General features: G+C 39.6%; 1 protein-coding gene across 1 annotated transcript in view; it reads left to right on the forward strand.

The window, feature by feature from the left end:
• Positions 1-23554, forward strand: part of Sucla2 (succinate-CoA ligase ADP-forming beta subunit) — a 40645-nt gene that overhangs the window by 12610 nt on the left and 4481 nt on the right. Inside the window, exons 3-8 of the mRNA XM_021203131.2 lie at positions 258-357; positions 484-646; positions 11287-11415; positions 13596-13734; positions 22343-22504; positions 22601-22743. Coding sequence (XP_021058790.1) covers positions 258-357; positions 484-646; positions 11287-11415; positions 13596-13734; positions 22343-22504; positions 22601-22743 — 836 coding nt within the window. The remainder of the gene's footprint in view (positions 1-257; positions 358-483; positions 647-11286; positions 11416-13595; positions 13735-22342; positions 22505-22600; positions 22744-23554) is intronic.

Here is a 23554-nt window from a genome sequence, read left to right on the forward strand (position 1 = left end):
TACTTTAAGAATTGCTAAAGTATTTTCAGTATACTATTTCAGAAATGATCTAAAATAAGTGCTTAATCTTTTAAAGGGACAGACCTTTTATATGGTGAAATATGTTGTACTTTTCAAATCTAGAACATCTATGTATGTGGAATGCCTTAGTCTTAGACATTATGGTAATGGGACGCATTTAATAACACTTATTAAATAAAATACTGTCCTGGATGTGACTCCCTGCTTTCTGTGTAATAAAAGTATTTTTCTTCTAGGATCAAAGGATGTCGTGATAAAGGCACAGGTTTTGGCTGGCGGCAGAGGAAAAGGAACATTTACAAGTGGCCTCAAAGGAGGAGTGAAGATCGTTTTCTCGTAAGTCATAGTTTCTTAAAGAAAAATTATTTAAATTATCAGATTTGAAAACACTGAGTGTTAGCTGTGGTGTAGATTTTTCTCAATTGGAGAACAGAAGAATTTGAATTTTTTTTCTTATTGTAGTCCAGAAGAAGCAAAAGCTGTTTCCTCACAGATGATTGGGCAAAAATTGATTACCAAGCAAACTGGAGCAAAGGGCAGAATATGCAATCAAGTTTTGGTCTGTGAGCGAAAATATCCCAGGAGAGAATACTACTTTGCAATAACGATGGAGAGGTCATTTCAAGTGAGTACTTGTGGACAGGACACATCAGGATTTACATCTGACCTTCACTCTCAGAGGCTGAGCATTAGATACATGAGGGATAAGACATATTATCTATTACTCACAGAGAATTTGTCAGGTTTGAAAAATAATATGGTAGAATTTGACATGTAATATAATTTTTAAAAACCTATAGGGGAATTCCACTGTAATACGTTTCATGGGGTTTTCAAGTGATTAATTCTTTAGATGTACCTTAAATCTCTGGAGATGGTATTTGGGTTAATGGACAGAGAAACTTAGTCGTTTGCATTGCAAAGTAGTCTTACCAAAGAAGAAAGAATAAACCAAGAATGGTGTCTTGTTCTTTTTCTGCTTCTAGGCTTATTTTACTTTACTGTTTGTTTTGTTTTGTTTTGTTTTGTTTATGTTTTATGTTTGACTAGGTTATTGGGGTGGGTGGAAGGTGATGATGAGCATAAATGATGCAGCGGTAAGGGAACAAGGGATTTCAAGGAGCTGTAGTCCTGCTTTCCTCCCATTATGGAACCAAAATGTCAGCATTAAACATAGCGTCCGCTTCAGTACAAACCCGACGTACTGAAGATACAGTGCAGAGGGGGCTGCTTGGGATGTTACTAGCTTCTTGTTTGACGCAAACTATTCATGTTTGAAAGTCCTGGTAAATATTGCTATAGAAAATTATCATTGTGTGCTTTAGAGTAACAAAATTTAAGGATCATAAGATAGTTTTCTATCTAACAGCTTTAAAAAGCAGTATTTTTCTATATTGTGATACTTTCCTTCCTACAGTTAAAATCTTCAGCAGTAAAAGTATCTTATGATTTTTAATTTTCATTAAGGAGTATTTTTTGAGATATAACACTAGGTGGTAGCAAAGCCCCACTCGGTATGATTTTTAAAAGTATTCCTTTTTTCTGTATGGTATAATTGAGCTTTGTAAATTATTTCAGAAATTATCCCACAGTAGTCTAAGCACAAAGATTAGCAGAAGTTGTGTTTCACTTGCTTTTTGTACACATTCTTTTCTCACTTGGTATACATCAGTACTTATCACCCTGTTATGTAAATGTCTGGACAAGCCAAGAGAGACTTTAGTTCTTTTTATTTTAATTTGTTAGTTGATGAGTGTGTGTGTGCACGCACGTACAGGTGTACATGGGATACACATGCCCATGGGACTCTACGGAGATCAGCAAGCTCCCAGGACCCACCCACCTGTCTCACCTGCAGTGGGTTACCGGGCTCCTCGTTGTGTCCAGACTAATTTCTTTCTTAAAAAAATGTGGTTTGCAACAGTCTCGTTCTGTAGTCATGCTGGCCTCAGACTCGCAGGGTCCTTTTGCCTCAGCCCCCCGTGCTAGGATTGCAGCTTCTGCCCAAAAGAACTCATCTTGATTGTAGTGAAGTAGCAAACTGAGTGTTATCTAAGATATGGCACAACATTTGGGAGAAAGATCAAATTTGAGTTCATTTAAAAACCTGAATCTTCAGAGAAGCATTTAGGTCTGTCTTACTAATGGAAACATGCTTTTATTTCAATTACAAAAGTAATGCATTTATAATGATTCAGACTGAAAATACTATTAATAATGAAATCATTTGGCCAAAACCATGATGCTCGTTTCTTTGAGGCAGAGTGTCCCTGCACATCCCAGGCTGGCAATGATGAGGCTCTTTGTGTTATCTCCTTAGATTGATAGAGAATTGATTGTGCTTCTGGAGTATGACCGGACTTCTGGGGACATCCCATGGATAGGTCTGCTGAGCAAGCAAATGAGCCGCTGCTGAAGCCACAGCTCAGAGCTCACAGCATGGATAAGGCTGCACATTTAATCCAACCATACCAAAAGTCACTCAGTAACTAAAGCTAAAAGGCAAAGTCATTTTTGATTGAATTAAAATAGTATACATGGCTAGGTGTGGTTGTGCCTGCTTATAATCTCAGCACGGAGGAAACAGGCAGGAAAGCAGGAGACTGGAGTTTGAGGTTACTTGGGCTGTGCCAGGCTTCTAGGGCTCCTTTTATTACTATTACGCTTTAGTTGGTGTTGCTCTAGGCTTTGGTAGTAACATGTGAGAATCCTTGGGCAGGCATGTCTGTGGGCTAGTGTGCCAGACTGACAGACATCATCTTACCTTCACTAGCACTTTTCGAGATTGACATTTGCCTACTGCTGTTTGGTATTGACTTGGCCCTGAGAAAGCGGAGTTCATCATATGGCCTTTGCTATTTTACTTTTCTGGTAAAACTTGACAGTCTGCTGGCTGTCAGGGTTTGGCTTTGCCTGAAATAGATGTGTAAAAGGTACTAAAACAATTGCAAAAGTTTTCATTAAGTTTTTCTTAAGTAGATCTTTATCTTACTTTTTTTTTTTTTTTTTTTAAGATTTATTTATTTTCTGTATATGAGTACACTGTCGATGTCTTCAGACACACCAGAAGAGGGCATCAGATCCCATTATAGATGGTTGTGAGCTACCTCATGGTGGCTGAGAATTGAACTCAGAACCTCTGGAAGGGCAGTCAGTGCTCTTTACTGCTGAGCCATCTCTCCAGCCCAATAGATCTTTATTTTATACTTTAAATTCAAGCTTACTTTAAGGCAAGGATTCTTGAGGGATAAAGAACTTAGGTTTATGAAAGTAAAAAGAACATTATTAGTGTAAATATATATTCATTCATTCATTCATTCATTCATTCATTTATTCAGTTGTTTGAGACGGTTTTTCTGTGTAGCCCTGACTGTCCTAGAACTCTGTACATCAGGCTGGCCTTGAACTCAGATTCACCAGCCTCTGCCTCCTGAGTGCTGGGACAAAAGGCATGTGCCACCACACCTGACTTGGGCACAGATCTGTGGGCTCCCTTCATCCTCTCTAGTTTGATAACTCCCCAGAGCAATGTACAGAACTGTACTGAATGCTGTACTTAATAATTACGCTTATTATCAGTCCTGGGGCAAAAGGCACAACAGTCAGATAGAGACACACAGGGCAAGGCTGAGAGCTTCTTAGACATGAATTGTTTCCAGTAATGCTACATAGTGAACTTTCTGTGTTGTGTCTTCATTGTCTTTGTGTCTCCTCTTATCCCATCAAATTGTCTGACAGTATGCAGAATGCTGACAACCAAAAGGGGTCTCTCCTGGTTTCTGGAATCTAGAGTTTTTTTTACTTTTAAAAATTTAAAATTATGTTCAAATCAAATGACTCAAAGTTTGCCATCTATGGATGCATGCATATATATCTAAAGTTTACCATCTCTGCATCTATGCATACATATATATCTAAAGGTTTTTGTGGACACTGATTTCTGGCACTGCCTTTTTTGAGTCAAGGTCTAGCCTAGCCTTGAACTTGTTATGTAAAATGGGCTTTTCAGAATTTAGGGTGATCCTCCTGCCGTCGTGGTAGAGTTCTGGTATTAAAAGCACGTGCCAACTCACACAGCTTGATTGTAGAACTTTTTATTTTGCAAAATTGAAACTATATTTATTGAACACTTCCCTTTTCTCTTAACTAGTTGATGGCCACCATTCTTTCTCAGAGTTTGGCTATTTAGATGCCTTTGTAAATGTAGCATTTGCATTTTTGTGACTGGCTTATTTCATTTTTCAAATGTCTTCATCTGTGATAAGTAATATATGACAGTACTTTTTTTTTTCTTCACTTTTCACTCCCTCCCTGTCTCCCTTCTTCCCTGTCTCCCTCCTTTTTTCTCTTTCATTTTCAGTTCTTTTGAGTATATACAAGCAAGATTACTGGATCATATGCCAGTACTCTAGTTTGAATGTTTTCTCTGTTTTTCATCAACTTGTGCAGGGCTCCTATTCTTTCATTTTCTTGCCAATACTTATTTTCTAAAGGATGTAAAATGATACCTCACTGTGGGTTATCAAAATTTTAAAATTACACTTAATATCATTTGTGTGTGTGTGTGTGTGTGTGTGTGTTTGTGTGTGTGCGCGCGCGCATATCCATGCATGCCTACCTTCCTTTCACCTTGTGAGTACTGGGTTCCGAACTCTGGTAGTCAGGCTTGGTTGTGCATGTCTTTACCTAGTGCAAGCATCGTGCAGGCGCCTTAATGTGGTTCTGATTTATGCTTCTGTAAAAATTGATGCCACTGAGTCTTCTTACGTGCTTGTTGTCCATATGTATTATCTTTTTAGAGAAATGCTATTCAGTACTTTGCCCATATTTTAATTTCCTTCTGTAGGTTGGTTTTCATTTGTCTGACTATTTCCTTTGCTGTGCAGAAGTTTTCAAGTTTAATACAATTCTACTTGTAACAGCCTTTGTTCCTTATGTTTTTGGTATGATTTATGAGAAATCATTGTCACATTCATATCATAAAACTGTCCTGTGTATTTTGCTCCAGGGCATATGTTAGGGTCTTCAATTTGTTTTATAGTTTCAGGACATATGTTTGGGTCTGCAATTCATTTTGAATTAATTTTTCTTTCTGACTAAAGGTAAAAGTCCAATTTTATTCTTCTACATCTAACTATCTCCTTCCTATTACATTGAAAAAAGACAGTATCATTTACCCTTTGTGTATCGTGGCTATTGCTGTCTATCACGTGCCTCTGTGATGTGTGAGAGATTGTTTGGGCCTGATACGCTAGTCCGTTGGTCTTTATGGCTAGTATCATACTATCTTTCTTCCCACAGGGTCTATTTATGTAGCTTAGTCTCTCCCCTCCTGCCTCAGGCTCCCAGTGCTATGATTTCAGACATGTGCTTCCATACTTGGCTTCATACTGCTTTGATCATTAGAGTTTTGTGGTAATATTTTGAAATCAGGAAAGATGAGGTTCCCAGCCTTTGATTTCTCAAGACTGTTTTACCCATTGTGACTGAGATTGCAAATGAATTGAAAGATGGAGGAAGAAGAGGAAAAAGAAGACTGTAGGCATTGGTGTTTTAGTAGGAATTCCACTGAGCCTGTGGGTTGCCTGGGTTAGTAGGAACATTTACACTTCATCATACCTCTTGGGCCAGTATCTTTCCATGTTTTGTGTGTCTTCAGTTTCTTTCAGCAATGTTTTATAGCTTTTAGTGCATAAAAGTCATTGGTTTGGTTATGTTTAGTATCATGTATTGTTCAGTTTGGTGCTATTACAGATGGACTTGTTGCCTTTTCAGGTTGTTTATTTTAGTGTATTGAAATAAAACAGATTTTTTTTTTTTGCCTGCTAATTTTGTATTGAATTTTGCTAAAACTATTCTAGTTTTGTACGTGTGTGCAGTTTTGTATGTGTGAGCAGTTTTGTATGTGTGTGCAGTTTTGTATGTGTGTGCAGTTCTTGGGTTTTCTGTGAGTACGATCATCTTATCTCTATAGAGGCAATTTTATTTATTTATTTAATTTTTTAAATATTTATTTATTTTATTTATATGAGAGTACACTGTAGCTGTCTTCAGACATGCCAGAAGAGGGCATCAGATCCCATTATAGATGGTTTGTGAACCACCATGTGGTTGCTAGGAATTGAACTCAGAACCTCTGGAATAGCAGTCGGTGCTCTTAACCACTGAGCCATCTCTCCAGCCTGCAATTTTATTTTTAATTTTCACCTTTGGGTGCTTTTGCCCCCCTTCTCTTTTTCTTACCTGATTCTAAGACAGGTAAGGACTATAGGCAGATACTACTTAAAGTATTGCCCAGTGAAAGCATGTCTTCAACAACTTTTCAATAAATGTCAGATTAATTCAAAAGCAGAGATGTGCACCAGCTAGGAGCTCCTTATGCCCACCCCATGTTAAAAACTAGTGAGGTTCAAGAATGACAAAGAGAAGGAGGAGTTGTTACCGAGAAACATTTTTTCTCAAAAAAACAAAAAAAAGCCTTCAGTAACTTGCAGTATCACCTCAGCTGCCAAAGAAATCTGTTAAAAGAAAAGAAAAACATTTACTTGTAGTGGATTAAAAAGTCACTAAATCTGGAGGCTGCATGGATGAGCGTCAGTCCATTATCAGCTTCCATGAGTTGATAAGGGCAAGAAGCATGACAGCATGCAGGCAGGCAGGCAGACGTGATGCTGCAGCTGGGAGTTCATCCAGCGGACGGAGGAAGGAGACTGTATTACACTGGTTGTAGCTTGAGCATAGACCTCAAAGCCCGCCCCCACAGTGACACACTTCCTCCACAAGACCGCACCTCCTAACAGTGGCCTCCTACCCTCTATGGGCCAAGCATTCACATACTTGAGCTTTGGGGGCCATACGTATTCACACCACTATAGCATTCATATGTATCTGGGTGGTGTATGCTTGTATGCCTGTGTGTGGATGCATGCATGTGTCCCTGCATGTGCTAGTGCACTCCAGGTCAGGCCATACATACGGAGGTCAGAGGAAAACAACTAGGGAGTTATTTCTTTCCTTAAATCCTATGGGTTCTGGGGACTGAAGTCTGGTTGACGGACTTGGCAGCAAGCACTGGCCTTATAAGCAGTTCTTCATGTAGTCATGATCATTTAAAACAGATTTGATTTTGTTGCCCATTGATAAGTTTCTCTTGTCCCAGACGTGTGCGTTATTGCTGACTTAAACACTTGAAGATCAAACTGTTACCAGTGTTTGGTTGGAGTCCTCTCTCTCTACCTGGATAGAAATTTTGAGTAGGCTTGGAGAAGCTTTTCTAGAGTTAGTGGTCCCTAGTCCTTGAGTGTTCAAGGCCCCGGAGCTCTATTTTACAACCTAGAGGGTTGATAGAGCTCCAGGCCCTGAGTACTTGGGGTCTGTTGCATTAGGTTTTAGAAGGCAGAAACCTAAGGCTGTGCTTAGGTTGGGTGCTTATTGCTTTGGGCTTTAACTCCCAACGGCCTCAGTCCTTGGTGGCTACTGTAGTCCTTGGCTCCCAGCTGCAGTAAATGGTGTGACTGGCAGCCTCAGGCATGCCTACTAGTGTTAAAGCTCTGGGAATGGGCGAGTTGTGACCCTCTCTTTCTATAGTAGCTAGTGAGTGTTACACTTCTTGGATTTAGTGTGTCATGATTCTTAACCCTGACAGCCTGGCTGCGTCCTGGGACTGCTCTGGTGACTGGGCCCACAGTTTCCATCTTGTCCATCTTTCTTTACCTTTGGCTTGCTGGTTTCCTCATCTTCCGTCTACTTTCCCTGGGTTTCGTTGTTTGTGCCACCATTTGCTAGGTTTTCTGTTTCTGCTGATTTTGTTGAGTTGCTCTTCCCTCCCATTTAGTACACTTGAGAGTTTGTCTTTTAACTGTCCAATTTTTAGCTTTCTTAGTTTTTCCCAGTGTTCTAAAGTCACCGTCACACAGTCTCTAAATGGCCGTCATGTTTTAGAATGTTGCCGTTGGTAAAGTTTTTTTCTGGATGCTTAGAGCCGCCCTTGTCTGAGGCATTCTGTCTGCTGCCCCTTCCTCTTCAGCTGGAAACAGTTAAAAGCAGTCTGTGCCTTAGAATCTCTAACAGCAGTTCAGGTGACCTCAGAGAGGGGATTGAGGGGCGAGGAGGCAGACAGATTACCTGATAGGCAGAAAGACAGGGAGATAGGCTGTGGCCAGGTAAAATAAAGATGGTGAACTTCCAAGATGGCTCCCTCCTTGTTCTCCTGAACAGAGATAAAAGCCAGCAGCTTAACACTAAGGCCTTGGGTGTATTTTTCCTGCCAATAGGGCCCCTGCTGATGGGCTGACTCAGCAAGTTCAAGGCCAGATTACACAACAGCTATGGGCCAATTAGCCATCCTGTCCTTTAACTGACCAGCCTTAAATTAGAGGAGGTAGAGCCTGCAGATAGTTTAAAACCTCCCAGCCCTAGAAAAGAAACTGCTTTGCCAAGGCCTGTTTTTTTTTTGTTTGTTTGTTTGTTTGTTTTTCAAGACAGGGTTTCTCTGTGTAGCCCTGGCTGTCCTGGAACTCACTCTGTAGACCAGGCTGGCCTTGAACTCAGAAATCCACCTGCCTCTGCCTCCCAAGTACTGGGATTAAAGGCGTGCGCCACCACACCCAGCTTGCCAAGGCCTTTTTTCTTGCTGTGTCTACTGTGTATATGTTCCCTTACTTTCAATAAAAAGCCTTTCTTCAACTGTAATCATCATCATCATCATCACCACCCACTCCCATTATCCCTATTTCTTTTAGTTCATCTAAGTTCTATTAGTAACCTTTTTTTTCCTTTTGGTTCCTTGTGATATAAATCAAATCCTGCACTGGTGCTTTTTCTGTCTGAGAGTGAGCCATGTGTGTCAGTCTATGACTAGAGCACTAGTTTTCTGGTACACCCACAGGCTTTCAGCTCATTTCTTGTCTCTGTGGCCACAGGTAGCAGCCTGCTGGTTTTCTAGCTGTATCTGGAGTTAGAGAAATGAACCAGCACCCTGGACAACACCCTAAAAAGCCAGAATATTGACATATGTCACCTTTTTACTCCTTGGGGCAAAGGCTGTTTCCCCTTTAGTTCCAAACTGAATTGGGGTCGGGGTGGGTGGCTGATGCAGATGAAGTAAAATGGCTTTTTGTAGCAGTTAGTACACATGCTGTTAATGTTAACTGTTTCTGGGTGCAGTGGCTCCCTGGTTGGCTTCTTGAATTTTCAGGCCTTTTCAACTGTGTATTGGTGGTAGAACTTGATGCTTGTGGAGGGGTAGGGGTAGCAGGTGAGGTTTTGGTTTCCTACTTTACTAATCTTGCTACTATCATCTAGAGTCTTTGGGGACTTCTTTGTTGCAGGAATGATTAAATTATTATCTCTGCAGTTGACTAAATGTTTAAATCTTTGTCTTCCACACGGTGTTATTTGGCTCAAAGCTGTGGCCCTCTGCTCACCTGATTAAGCGATGAACCATTGGCCAGCTGACTCGGACACCATGACCACAGCAACACTTAGAAAAGAAAATATTTCATTGGGGCTGGCTTACAGTTTGAGAGATTTAGTCCATTATCATGGTGGAAGACATGGCAGTGTACAGGCAGACAGGTGCTGGAGAAGGAGCAAGACGGTCTACATCTTGATCTGCAAGCATCATAGGAGAGGCTATGAGCCACACTTGAACATAGGAAACCTCAAAGTCCACCCTCATAGTGACACACTTCCTCCAACAAGGCCACACCTACTTTTGATAGTGCTACTCCTTGTGGGCCAAGCATTCAAACATTGAGTCTGTGGGGGCCATATGTATTAAAACCACCACACTTAGCATAAAGTGGAGTTCAGGACCTCTGAGTCCTTCCTTGGCCATAAAGATGGCTAAAGACTTATCACACTGGAACAAAGTCCAGCTAGATAATTCATTACCACATAATAAAATCTAACCACATGATAGAAAATAATTTTTTTACTTAAATATGAGTTAACTCTTAAAAAATACATTTCCTTTAGTTATTGTTTTATGCCTTTAATCCCAGCACTTGGGAGGCAGAGGCAGGCGGATTTCTGAGTTTGAGGCCAGCCTGGTGTACTGAGTGAGCCAGAGCTACACAGAGAAACCCTGTCTTGAAAAACCAAAAAAAAAAAAAAAAAAAAAAAAAAAACCTCGAAAGTTTCAGGTATTCCAACTGACACACCTTGTACTGAGTAGAACTCTGGGTTGTAGGTAATTAAAGGCAACGAACGTGATGGTTGCTGCGGTGGTAACATACGTCTTTTTTTTTTTTTTTAAAGGTTTATTTATTATTATACATAAGTATACTGTAGTTGACTTCAGATGCACCAGAAGAGGGCGTCAGATCTCATTACGGGTGGTTGTGAGCCACCATGTGGTTGCTGGGATTTGAACTCGGGACCTTTGGAAGAGCAGTCAGTGCTCTTACCCGCTGAGCCATCTCACCAGCCCAGCAACACACGTCTTAATATATATATTGTGTGTGTGTGTGTGTGTGTGTGTGTGTGTGTGTGTATGAATGTGCCACACAGCCTTGGAGGTGAAGAGCACTTAAAGAAGTACAAGTGGAGTTTCAAGGAGAAATCAGGCCATTTGCATTGAGTGNAGTCAGTGCTCTTAACCACGGAGCCATCTCTCCAGCCCTGTTACTGAAATTCTATAATGACATAAAAATACAGTGACTTTCTTTTTAAAATGTCTTGAAACTGGAGTGACAGGTGGTGGTTGGGAGTGAAACTCAGGTCCTCTGGTGAGCAGCCATCTTAGCCACTGAGTCAGGTCTCTAGCTCTGATCTGTATTTTCTTATTCATTGTGTTAGCATTTCCTCTAGGCTCCGCCCAAGTTACCTAGCAACAACTAGCATCTCCACCCACCAGGTAAAAGCTAGGAGCCAGGCCTGTAAGCAGATAGCTCAGAAAACCTATACATTTTTCCTTCGATGGAAAAATTTAAGCAATACTTTAGTGTCTTTTTAGTTTTATGTGTAAAAATGCATAGGTTATATTTTATATATTTGATTATATTTACTTATTTGGTATAGATGTGTATATTTTATCTTTTTCCCTTGCAGGCAAGATGTCATTTTTATTTTCCATTTCTGCTTCTTTTCTATTTTTCAGTTAAACATAATGGTTACTTATTGGAGATACGTTACATTGTCAAAGAAAATTGAAAATATGGTGTGGGAGCTGTATATGCCCAAATCTGACACTGCACAGATGAGTTTAAAATCATATTGAATTTAAAATAAAGTTTGATGCTTTGTCTCCTCCTTCCCTTGTAGGGTCCTGTACTGATAGGAAGTGCACAAGGTGGTGTTAACATTGAAGATGTGGCTGCCGAGAACCCTGAAGCCATTGTAAAGGAGCCTATTGATATAGTGGAGGGCATCAAAAAGGAACAAGCCGTGACAGTATGTTACGTTCTGAAACAGCTTTACTTCTTAATTAGATAATTATAATGCTTAAGATAGTTAACTTTGTAAAACACTAAACAATTCAAGACAGTTTAATTTTTTTATTTAAAATTGCAGTTTTTGAAAGTACAGTATTTTTAAGATTTTGAAAGTCTACAATAGTTTTCTTGAAGATTTCTGTGTTTCTTTAAAAGACAGGAATGCTTTTATGTAGGTTACTGTGCCATTGCTGGATCTAGTACCGTTAACAGTGATTCCTTAAAGTCAGCTTATGTCCAGTCATTCTTAGTAGTACCCGGAATGTCTCATTATTGTAGAAGTTGCCTGAGGCAAGATCGGTAGGAGGTCCTTCTCTATGACTAGTTAATACATCCCACACCATTTTTTTCTAATGTGTAGGTCTTTTCTCACTTTTTAATATGTTTATTTATTGAAGAATCAGGGGTGATTATTAATCATTGCTTTTCATAGTCTGAGATTAAATCCTCATTGAGTCATTTTCAATGTTTCCCAGCCCCCCTGTAAATTATATATTGTGGCAGAGAGGCTGTCCTACAGTGTACACTCAGTAACATCTGTGTGTGGTTTCCAGCTTTCTATTCTGTCCTTCCTCCCCTTCTGCCTGGCTTCTGCTCCTTCCAAACAAAATTGAAGAATTTAATATTGTGTGTCTGAGTATTGCTTGATATTATTTTTAATGATGCTGTTGGATTAAATTATTTGGTTTATGTATAAAAGTAAGTTAAATTGTTTGCTGTGGATATAAACACAGGTTCTTCAGTTGCTGTGAGAAAACACTGTTAAAATAAGCTTAGTTATTGAAGTATAGCAACAGTAGACCTGTGACTGATGTAAGGCCCACAGAGCAGAGGGGCTTCTCATAGCTTAAACAGATGAGTGCAATAAGTACGCAAAAGTGACATGATTTATTATGAATTATATGAGAGTGATGACTAGAGAGCTAAGATACAGCAGGAAGGAGTCTCTCAGCGCTGGGCAATGGCATAGTAGATTGGTGAAAATCATTTTGCAATTCTCAAATAGTTAAGTCTATACAAAAAAATCTTTATGGTGAAATGGTACTCATTATTGTATTACTTTTTTATTTATACAAGCTTTTCACTTAAACAACATTCTTGGTCAGTGACATTTATTTATTTATTTATTTATTTATTTATTTGTTATTTGGCTCTTTATATAAATCATATTCACCCACAAAGGATTTAAGATTCTTCTGCTCCTGAAAATCAGGAGTGTATTACAGCTTTTGATACTTGAAATAGAGGAGAGAATCCTTTGTAGTTTTTTAAGCAGACGTCTGTCTTGGCTATCATTACTTCAAAATTTCTCAAGGAATGTTGAAATTGACTATTGTTTCAGCTGAGACAGCACTTGGTGGCAGAGCACGTGGCACACAGGTAGGAGGTCCTAGGTCTAGGACCCAGCAGCAGCTCCACACAGGGCTGCATACTTGCTTCACCAGAGAGAGTGCGACCTACATCTCCTGGCTTGTGACCTGGAAATTTGTTCTTTAAAGTGTTCCATAGATGTCTCTGATTTGGATTTCTGCTCACCTCTGTAACTCTTCTAGACAAGAGGCTCAATTGCCTGTGTCTTTGAGGCCTGTCAGAGTTGAGTTTTGAATGGATGAGATAGTATCCTTTGACTGCCTCTCCTATTAACCCAGTAGACATGCCTTGCATTACCTTAAAGGAAAGTAGGGTACTTTACTAACATTGGTTAGTGTTTAGACCACTGAGATCAACCTTTTTTAGATGTCGTTTTAATGAAATATGTCTTTTTCTTATCTGTATTGTTCCAGTTTTTAATATATGTGCTGCCAGAGCGAGCACATCAGTCTCTTTTTCAGTTTAGGTTGACTGTAAGCTTAGATAGAGGCAGTGAGGAAGCTATGAAGTGACCACTGGGACTGTGATCTAGGCTAATGACTGGCACTTGACCTCTGAATCGTTTTCTGATTTGTAAAATAGGCATAACTCACACCCTGTAAGATTTTGAAGTAGCAAGTTTTTTGTTGTTTAAACCTTTAGTTGCTGCACTTCCAGTGATTTAACTTATCTCGCTTATCTTTTTAAATGATAAAGTTTTTATTTGTAATATTTTAATGTTGATTAGATATATACAAGTTACAACTGAAAAAGACAAATTACTTTCAGCTTGCACAGAAGATGGGATTTCCGTCTAACATTGTGGATTCTGCAGCAGAAAACATGATCAAGCTTTATAATCTTTTTCTGAAGTACGATGCAACTATGGTAGAAATAAACCCAATGGTAGAAGATTCTGACGGAAAGGGTAAGATACCTTCTTCTATCACATGATGCTGTGTGTCATCTGTTGTTCTTGTGTAGCAGTTCATCTTCTGATGAATTGAATGTGAGCAGATGTGAAAGAAACCCATTCAAACGCAGGAGCTGTGCTGCCTTATATAGTGACCGACATCCAGTTCACAGTTGTCTGGTTGAATTAATAAAAATGATACAACTTGCAAATCCAAGTGAGCTATCACTCAGTCACATTCCAGGGATTCAGTAGTCACCATAGTGGACTGGACAGAAATGGAGCATTTCCACCCAGGCAGAAGGTCTTGTGGGACAACACTTGATTGGAGAAATAAGGGTTATGGGAAGAGTTAGCCAGACTGGGAGAATTAGCCATCCAAGCCTCCATGCTTGGATCCTTTCTGTGAAAAGATGTGCTCAGACATGAAGTCATTTCAGCATTTGGAGCCAGTAGAGAAGAAGGGTAGCTCGCTTGTCTTTTATTACTGTGAAGAGACACCATAACCAGGGCAACAGCTTACACAATGGCCTCTCTAGGACTCCATGCAGGGACACCCCAACACATGCCTTTCTTTAGAGGGAGATTCCATAATCCCTTTCTTCTGTTCTTGACTCTAAAGCCAGAGCCATGTGACTGAAGCTGCCAAGTCCTGTTGCTTGCTCAGTCTGGAACATGGCCCTGTTCAGGTTCATGTTCCCCAACTTTGTAGGTTGCCTGTCCTGAATCTTACTCTCTGGAGCAGGCCAGCTTCAAACTCAAGATCTTTCTGCCTCTGCCTCCTAAGTGCTGGGACTAAAGGCATGTGCCACCAACACCTGGCCCTAAGCTTTTTAAAAATTTCTTTTTACAAGTTAGACTCTAGCTGGGTGGTCCCTTTATTCCATTTAACATCAGGCTTTTCTTTAATCTGGTTATCTCCTTGAACACAGGATTTAGCTGGATTCCACTTCCTGATGCCTTTTTTTTTTCCCCTCTATGTACATTTTGTGGTTTTCCCTGCTCAGCTTGCTCTTTTTTCTTATAGATCCGTGTAAGAGTCACCACTAATAATAACATAACCGAGTCAATAATGCTGTTTTGAGAATACCTCTGCCAATGTAATTAATCTAAAACTTCACTTTAGTTTCAGGCAGACTTTTTGGACAAAGACAGAAAGCAGAAACATTCTTCACCAAAATATCACAGAACAGTCTCTAAGTCACATACTAAAATTCTTCTCTGAAACCTCTTGAGCTAGGCCCCCATATTTCAAATCACCCTCAGTACTGTGTTCTTTTATGCTTCTAATAGTATGACCCATTAAGACCCACTTAAAGTATTCAATTGCTTTTATAATCCAAAGTCCCAAAATTCACAATTCTACAATAAAAAAGCATAATCAGGCCTGCCATAGCAATACCCCACTCCTGGTACTAACTTCTCTTGTAGTTAAGATTTTATTGCTGTGAAGAGACACTGTGATCATGACAACTCTTATAAAGGAAAACATTTAATTGAGTCTGGCTTACAGTTTCAGAGGTTTAGTCCATTCTCATCATGGTGGCATGCTAGCAAATATAGTGCTGGACAAGGAGCTGAGAGTTTTGCATGTTGATCTGAAGGCAGTACTCTTGTTGCATATTTTGCTATCAGTTAACATAGTGGGTTTTATCTTCAAGCTGATGATGAAGAAATGGTGTTTTGTCTAATTTACTCAGTTCTTTGATTTCTATTAAAGTATATTTTTCATGTTCATTGAACATGTTTTCTATTTTGGAGTTTTCTGTTGATGTTCTTTGTTACCACTATTAGTTTTCTGTGGTTGATAAAAATTACCATAACTTTAAGTGACTTTTCCCCTTCATAGTTGTAAGCTAGAAGTCCAAAATCATTATCTAAATACATGCCAGGTGTGAGCAGGGCTGTGTGTTTTCAGGGGCTGTAGTAATAAATCTGTGCCATTGAGTTCTCCCCTTCCTGGTAGTGTTCCTTGGCCAGGAGGCACTTCATTTCAGTCTCTGCCTTTGTGGCCACATTGTTTTTTTCTCTTCTGTGTGTATCTGTCTAGTCTTCTGCCTTTCTCTTGTAAGGATGCTTATGGTTCCTGTCATCTAGGATAATACCCGAGCTCAGCATCTTTATCACATCTGTAGAAACTATTGTATCAAGTAACAGTTTCTGTAAATTTGTAACTTCTTTGCTGTAGTACCCAAATGGTATTAGTTTTCTTACTACTATGGTGACTTCTGGATATTTCCATATCAATTTTTAATATAGTCTCTGACCTCATTTTTGGTTGTCTTTTTTAAACTATTCATTTTTAAGTAAAATGTTAGAAAACATGTTCTTAATTAACTTCTTAATTGAAGATTGCAAGCTCTGTGCATTTTGTATTTTTCTTTATTTACTTAATAACCTTTCCTGGTGATCTCTCCAGGTATACAGGCTCTTTGTTTATTAAGGATGCTAATTTCTTTTCTGGCATTTGAGCTGAATATTTTCTTAGTTATATTGTTTGTTTAATTTTGCTTGCCTTGAACTTATTAAAGCTTTTAGTTTTCAGCCAGTCAGACTTCTTTTTTACTTTTATTTTCGTGATGAGATTTTTCTGCTACCTCAGGATCAGTAACTATGAATGTATAAAGTGTCCCTTTTTTTTATTGTTTCATTTAAAAAGCTTTAAGTTTTTAGAGTTAGCAATGATTTTCTCTGCCTCTTTTATAAAGTATGCACTTTTTGTAATATTGTTAAATTCAATGTTGTTTTTCTGTTGATCTTTGATACCCTGACCCATCACACCTGATTCTGTAGATGTGATTATTTTTTATGTGGAGTTCAGTATAGTATGGTATGGAATGGTATGGTACATAGTATTTCTATGTGTGAAAAAGTCACACATAGAAAGAGCCTCTTTGGCTGTTTGGGCTTCTGATGAGAGCCTCTCTGGGTGATGGTTTTACAGTGATGGAAACACTTGACAAGCCACACCGTGAGCACAGGAAACCAAGAGGATGCAGAGTGCAGGCTTGGTCTTGGTTTTACAGTTTGCTCTCATATAAACTAGCCAGCATACCCAAAGGCCCCTGTGAATCTGTTCAGGGATCAGCACTCTCGAATGGTTGGTTCCAGTAGCCTTTCCCCTTAAATAAAGGTGCTACCACCTTCTCAGTGCAGGGCTAACCTCCAAAGTATAGAGGGATGCTTTAAAACCATATCCCAACCTTTTCACACTTTATCTCAGGCCTCAGCTTGTGCAGCAAATGCTCTTACCCATGGAGCCATCTTTCTAGCCACTGTTGCTATTTTGAATGAGATCTTTGCCACCATTTCTAGGAGACTCTGGAGTTTACTATAGACTTTAATTCTACCTACTGTTTTTATTTTTCTTAGTTAAAAAAACCTTTTGTGGATTTCAGCTTACCTTTTATGTTTTATCTTCTTTTTGTTATTAAGCAGTTTTGAATTTTGACCTCACTAACATATATTCTAAGCATACTTAGGTTTGTATAGTTAAAAAGTTTTAAAAATATGTATTTTTCATTAACAAGAACATATCAATATCAGGTTCTGTTGTAAGTACAAATGTGGGCCTCTAATTTTTTTTAATATAGATAGTAATTCTGTGAGTTGGATATTATTGCTACCTTTATAGATTATGAAACTTAGTGTCAAGATATCAGGCTTGCCTGAGGACATGTGACTAGATGTAGAGATGTGCTTTCAACTCCAAACCAGTGATTAGTAGAACTTAATAATAACATAGTTGTATGCCGGGTGTATCTGCTTGGGAATGTGATTGCTGTGCTGGGAGGAGCAGGAGATTGGAAACGGGGGTAGCTCTAGCTAGCTGCAGTTGTATGCTGAGCAGGAGATTGTAAGCGTGGTGTGAATGGGAAAAGGACTGCACAGGTTAGTTTACATTTGGGCTTTGTTACCAGATCTACATTTCTTCTTACTTATTTCCATGGGAAACTTTAGACCAATGTAGGATATCATTTTAACATTATAGATTGACACATCTCCTTTAGAAGGCATATACTTAGTTTCAAAACTATTCATTAAAATGTAGTCGTCTCTTTGTAAATGGTTGTCATAAAACATATAGTATAAGTTTGTAGAAGTTTCCATAGCAGTCTTTAAAAGAAATTTTGGTAAGTAAATTTAGTATTACTGTTTTGTGTAGTTTTGTAGGAAATATCAACCATATATGATGTCTCTTTAAGTATACTGTGTAGTTGTTTGAGTAATTGAAAGTGGAGACTTGAGACTCTTTTTAGTAATGGGAAAACAATGTCTAAAAGCAGGATAACATAAAAAGTCTATAGTGCTGGGTATAGTGGTCCCTGCCTTTAATCTTAGCACTTGGAAGGAACAGGCAGGCAGACCTCGATGAGTTTGGCTTCCATGGCAAGTTCCAGATCAAGCAAGACTCCATAACAAGACCCTAGCTTAAAAAAAAAAAAAAAAAAAAAAAAAAAGTGAAGGGATTTGCTTAAAAAGCTTATCATCATTGTCATTAGAATCTCAAGACCCTTTTAGTGATTACTTCTCTTTCCTACCAGAATTCAGTCCAATTGGATCTGCCAAATCAATTACAGATCAGATAATCTACTTAATCAAATGCTAAACATCAGCAGGATAGAATTTGCCCTGGATTAGCAGATAACTTGTTCCCCTGGGTAGCTTACTCCAAGAGATGCCGTGTTTAAAATACCTGCAGTTTATTAGGCAGGTAATTTGTTATTCACCCTCTGGGGAGAAATGAGTATGAAGAGGAAAATGGGCCAGAAATAGTGATAATAGTGAACCTTTGATGTTTTGACCTTAGCTCTCAACTCTGATGTATTGGAGTGGACACAGGCCATCTCACTTGGACATTGAGGCCACTGTTACTACTCTCAACTAGTTTTCCTTTGGTCTCCAGGCACACCTGTGGCAAGCTCAGATGTTTGCTCCCAAGTATAAATGATATACTCATTGTTAGGATAAAGTGTTAGATGAATCCCGAAAAGCATTTTTTTCCCATAATAGATTATTCTCAGTCATGTTGTCTAATGTAGAATCAGGAATTTCTGCAGTGAAGTGAAGTTAAACTATGATACATAAGCTATTCTAAATACTTCAATATAATAAACTGCCCAAGGATACATCTGGAACACAAAGACCAAATGTAGTGAAGCATAGAGGACCTTAGGAGCTGGAGCTCTGTGACTTGGAAGTTTGTAGCTGTTATTACATAGAGAGCTGCAGCACGAATTCAAGGCAGAATTGGGATTGTTTTAGTCAGGGCGACTTGGACTGCTTCTCACAGGAATGGACAGTTGTTCTTTTTTCATAGCCTTACAAATTACATTGTTTGGATTTCAAGTCTTTTATTGTGCCTTACCTTGAAAGTAGCAAGATACTTATAGACCCAAGTGTCTCATGGCTTCAGATTCTCAGCACATTTACAGCAGCAGTAAACTCAAGGTTGAAGAACCCTACCCAGTTAGGGTCCGTTGGAGATTGGTTCTAATGCTTTGATTCAGTCACCAATCTGTGTGTCCAAATGCTAAAGGTCCTTGTCCCCAATTGGTTTTTGATTGATGAATAAAGATACCAGTGCCCATTGCATGGGCGAAGGGAGACAGGGTGGGACCCATAGAGTTGTGAGGGCTAGGATGTAGGGGGGAGAGGGGGGATTGCCAGGGTGTGGTGGGAAGTGGAAGCGGAGAGAGAACCAACAAGCCGTGTAAGAATTTGGGTGAGGCCACTGGTCACTTCCCCATTTGGGCCTGGGGTGGCAGGGGAAGGTATAGGAGTGCCCAGTCATTGAGTTAGCCAAGGCACTTGTAAAATAAGCTAATGTCTATGTGCCTTTCATTTGTAAATTCAGAGTTCCTGGGCCGGTGGCTGGAAGCACTCACTTGACAAGTACACAGGACAGAATAGCCAAAACTCACCGTACAGGCCCAGTTACCAGTTCCCCGGCACAGTGCTTTGTACTTCGGTTTCCTCTCAGCCCCTGCTACTTAGTTTTTATCAGAAGTCACATCAAGTATATAGTGCTCGTAGTGAGGCAGAGTTATCAAAAGTGGTAAGCACTGTTTATGAACGATGTAAATCTAGGAATTATGCAACAGTGCATCAGTATGTAATTCATGTAGAAAATGAACGGTAAGAATTGTCATATTTTGCCTTATCAACATTAATTTAACATGATGGATGGATCATTGTCTGAGTTAATCATTGCCTCTGCACTGGCTTGCTTATGTGCAGTGCCTGGGATGCCAGCAGAGGGAGTCAGATTCCCTGAGACTATAGTTAGGGTTGTCAACCACTACGTGGGAGCTGGGAATTGAATCTGCTATTATGGAAGCAGTCAAGTACTCTTAATTGCTGAATCATCTCTCCAATCATAAGTTTCTTATTTCAGAGCTAAGGAAACACTCAAGTAGCAAACGGAACAAGAAATGGGCACAAGACTAAAAGGGTTAAAGTAAATGGGTAGGAAAGTATATGTTTTAGGCTTCTTGTGTTATGAAAAGTAACAGTAAAGAAAATACTACTAGGTTTAGAGTAAGGATAAAAGCCTTTTTAGAGAGTTACAGTTAAAACACAACAAATATAAACACTTAAGATGAAGTATTGTAGTTCCTATTGATCTTTGTCTTAGGATTTCTATTGCTGTGAAGAGACACTGCGACCACAGCAACTTTTATAAAGGAAAAATTTAATTAGGACTGGCTTACAATTCAGAGGTTTAGTCTATTATTGTTATAGCAGGAAGCATGGTGGCACACAGGCAGACAGGGTCCTAAAGAAGGAGTAGAGAGCTCCGTATTCAGATAGGTAGGCTACAGGAAGAAAGTGAGACACACTTCTCCAACAAAGCCACACCCCCTAATAGTGCCAGTCCCTATGGGCCTGTGGGGATCATTTGTATTCAGACCACCACGCTGTAACATTCTAGTTCAGAGTAAAGATGTGCCTGCCATCATGCCAGGCCCTCTGTTGACTGTTTCTGTTGATTGATGTCTGTTGTCAGTCTCTGCCGGTGGAAGTGAGGGTTGTAGTCTCAGTAATTCAAATCAGGAAAGTCAGTAGTCCTTCACAGCTGACAGGATTTCTGTGACTGAAGTCCACTTTCTGCCAGAACTCTGATTTGACGTCTTAGACCTGCAAATTCTAACCTATTCTCTCTGTTGCTTTGGAGATCAACCTGTGCTGGGCTTTCTGCAGCAGAGCCTATGGAAGACCCAATTGCCTGTGTTTACTCTTTTGGGGCCTGTCAAGGCATTACTCAACCCAAACCACGTTCAGACCTACATTTCCCCTGATCTTGATCAGCCAGGCAGTGAGGGGTGGTGCAATGGATGTAGAGACAGTAACTGAGAGTAACTTTCCTAACTATTCTCCCAAGTTGAGAATCTCAGCTTCTGAATCCTGTGCCAAACTTGTGCTTCTATGTTCACACCCTGTACTGAGGAAGGGATAACTGATGATCAGTGAAGTTGGAGAAGCAACCTGTAAGAGCTGCTTTGTGTTGGGCATGGTGGCATGTGCTGTCTGTGCCCTGGACTACCCGCTGCCTGACCCTACCTGCCCTTGGGGGTTGGAGGTGAGGTGGGGCAGAGTTAATGACATGCACACTCCCAGAGCAGGTAAGAAACACTGCAGCAAGCTCACATGATACATTAAAAAAGAAAAAAAAAGAAAGAGAAGGAGAAGAAGGAAGAGGAAGAGGGAGAGGAAGGAGGAGGAGGAGGAGGAGGAGGAGGAGGAGGAGGAGGAGGAGGAGGAGGAGGAGGAGGAGGAGGAGGAGGAGGAGAAGGAGACGACCACCACCACCACCACCACCACCCTTTTGATGGAGTGTGAAGGGCAGAAGCTAGTTGGGGTGGGTATAAGAGTGAGTGATAGGAGCCGCTAGTTCAGCAGGTTAATGGTTCCTAAGTAGTTTGTCAACCATTCATGATCTTGGATTTTGGAGTTTTTATTTTTGTTCCCCTTTTCTCCTTTTCTACTTAATCTTTTAAAACTGTGAATCACATTCTTAGTTCACAAGTCAATAGAAATAGACAAAAACCATCAGGTCCACAGGCCATAGTTTGTTGACCTCCACTTGCCCTAATTCAAGTCTTTAGAATCTCTGCTGCTAAGGAGGGTAGAGAAGAGTGAGGAGGAGGAGGGGGGCGTGAGGAAGTCCTGTCTGTACTAACACTGCTTTGCAAGTCCAGGGGAGGTAGCCATTATAACAGTGTGTGCAGGGGTTAAGATTTGCCAGAAGACACTTCCTTGAGTTGTAAGGAGGAGTATCTGGGGCCCATGGGAAAGGATTTCAGCTAAGAACATGGCCAGTTCATTCTTGGAAAGCTTAAAAAAATGTGTCATGTTTTTGAGGAACCTCTCTCTCTCTCTCTCTCTCTCTCTCTCTCTCTCTCTGCCAGGATAGATGCAGAAAAAGTAACTTTAGGGTATTTAAAATTCCTATATTTTCTATGAGAAACAGTTTGAATTCATTGTAAACATGAATTGAAATACTTTGAATAAATTACCAATCAAAATGTCCTTTTTACCCTATACTAAACAATGTTTTTATTGGATAGTTCATTGTATCTGTCATAACATTTAGATTATTTTCTTTATTTTTCCCTCTAAGTGTTGTGCATGGATGCAAAGATCAATTTTGATTCAAATTCAGCCTATCGCCAGAAGAAGATCTTTGATCTTCAGGACTGGAGCCAGGAAGACGAAAGGGACAAAGAAGCAGCTAATGCAGATATTAACTATATTGGCCTCGATGGGAGCATAGGATGTCTAGGTACCCAGTGTATTTTCTTGTTATATTGGCTTTGTACAACTCAGTACATTTTTTTTTTTTGTTCCTTACACAAAAACCATCTTTCCCTCTTGATAGTAAATGGTGCTGGCTTGGCTATGGCCACCATGGATATAATAAAACTACATGGAGGGACTCCAGCCAACTTTCTTGATGTTGGTGGAGGCGCCACAGTCCAGCAAGTAACAGAAGCGTTTAAACTCATCACTTCAGATAAAAAGGTAAGGGTGAGGCTTATGTGGTAGGATTTGAGATGTGAGGAGAACCTTTGATGGAATTAATGTTGAAATTTAGCAAACTGTGAAGAGATTTGATTAAGTTAGATAAAGATACTATTAATGCCTCTGGTAAACTGGCATGGGAGCCATTCACAAGGGAAATGGTCTTGGTGATATTATTTGACTGCAAAAGCCTGGAAATGTAAAAATATATGTACCTAAGAATACGTATTTCATTAATAAATATTATTGATGCTGCTGACAGTATTTAGTTTTTTTGGCATTAGACTTCAGGAAAAAGGAAATGATAGAAGATACTAGAAGATGGAAAAGTACTCCTTTCTGTTTAGAATTAAAAAAAGATTTGTACTCTCTCTCCCTTGGAACCCTATGTATTAATATTTTTTACTACAAATTGAGCTAAAATGAGGCACACTAGGTGTTAGTTTCTATTGTACTGTAGAAGTTAAGGATTTTGGAATTGATGTGCTGAGCTTGAATGGTGACTACCTCATAAACAATTAGCTGTAAACATACCTTTAAAAGCATTATTTTCTTTTCATTCATGTATGTGTGTGCGTGTCAGTGTCTGTATGTGCATGTGCACGTGGGTGCCCATAGAAGCCAGAAAAGGATCTCCTGAAACTGGAGTTATTGGTGCTTGTGAGCCACTGAATGGGGGTTCTGGAACCTGAGCTCTGGCTCTCTGCAAACGTAGCAGGCACTCTTTTCTTTTCTTTTCTTTTCTTTTCTTTTCTTTTTCTTTTCTTTTTTCTTTTTTTCTTTTCTTTTCTTTCTTTCTTTTTTTTTTTTT

This window comes from Mus pahari, chromosome 8 (genome assembly GCF_900095145.1).
Source record: "Mus pahari chromosome 8, PAHARI_EIJ_v1.1, whole genome shotgun sequence".
NCBI classification, from domain to species: Eukaryota; Metazoa; Chordata; class Mammalia; order Rodentia; family Muridae; genus Mus; species Mus pahari.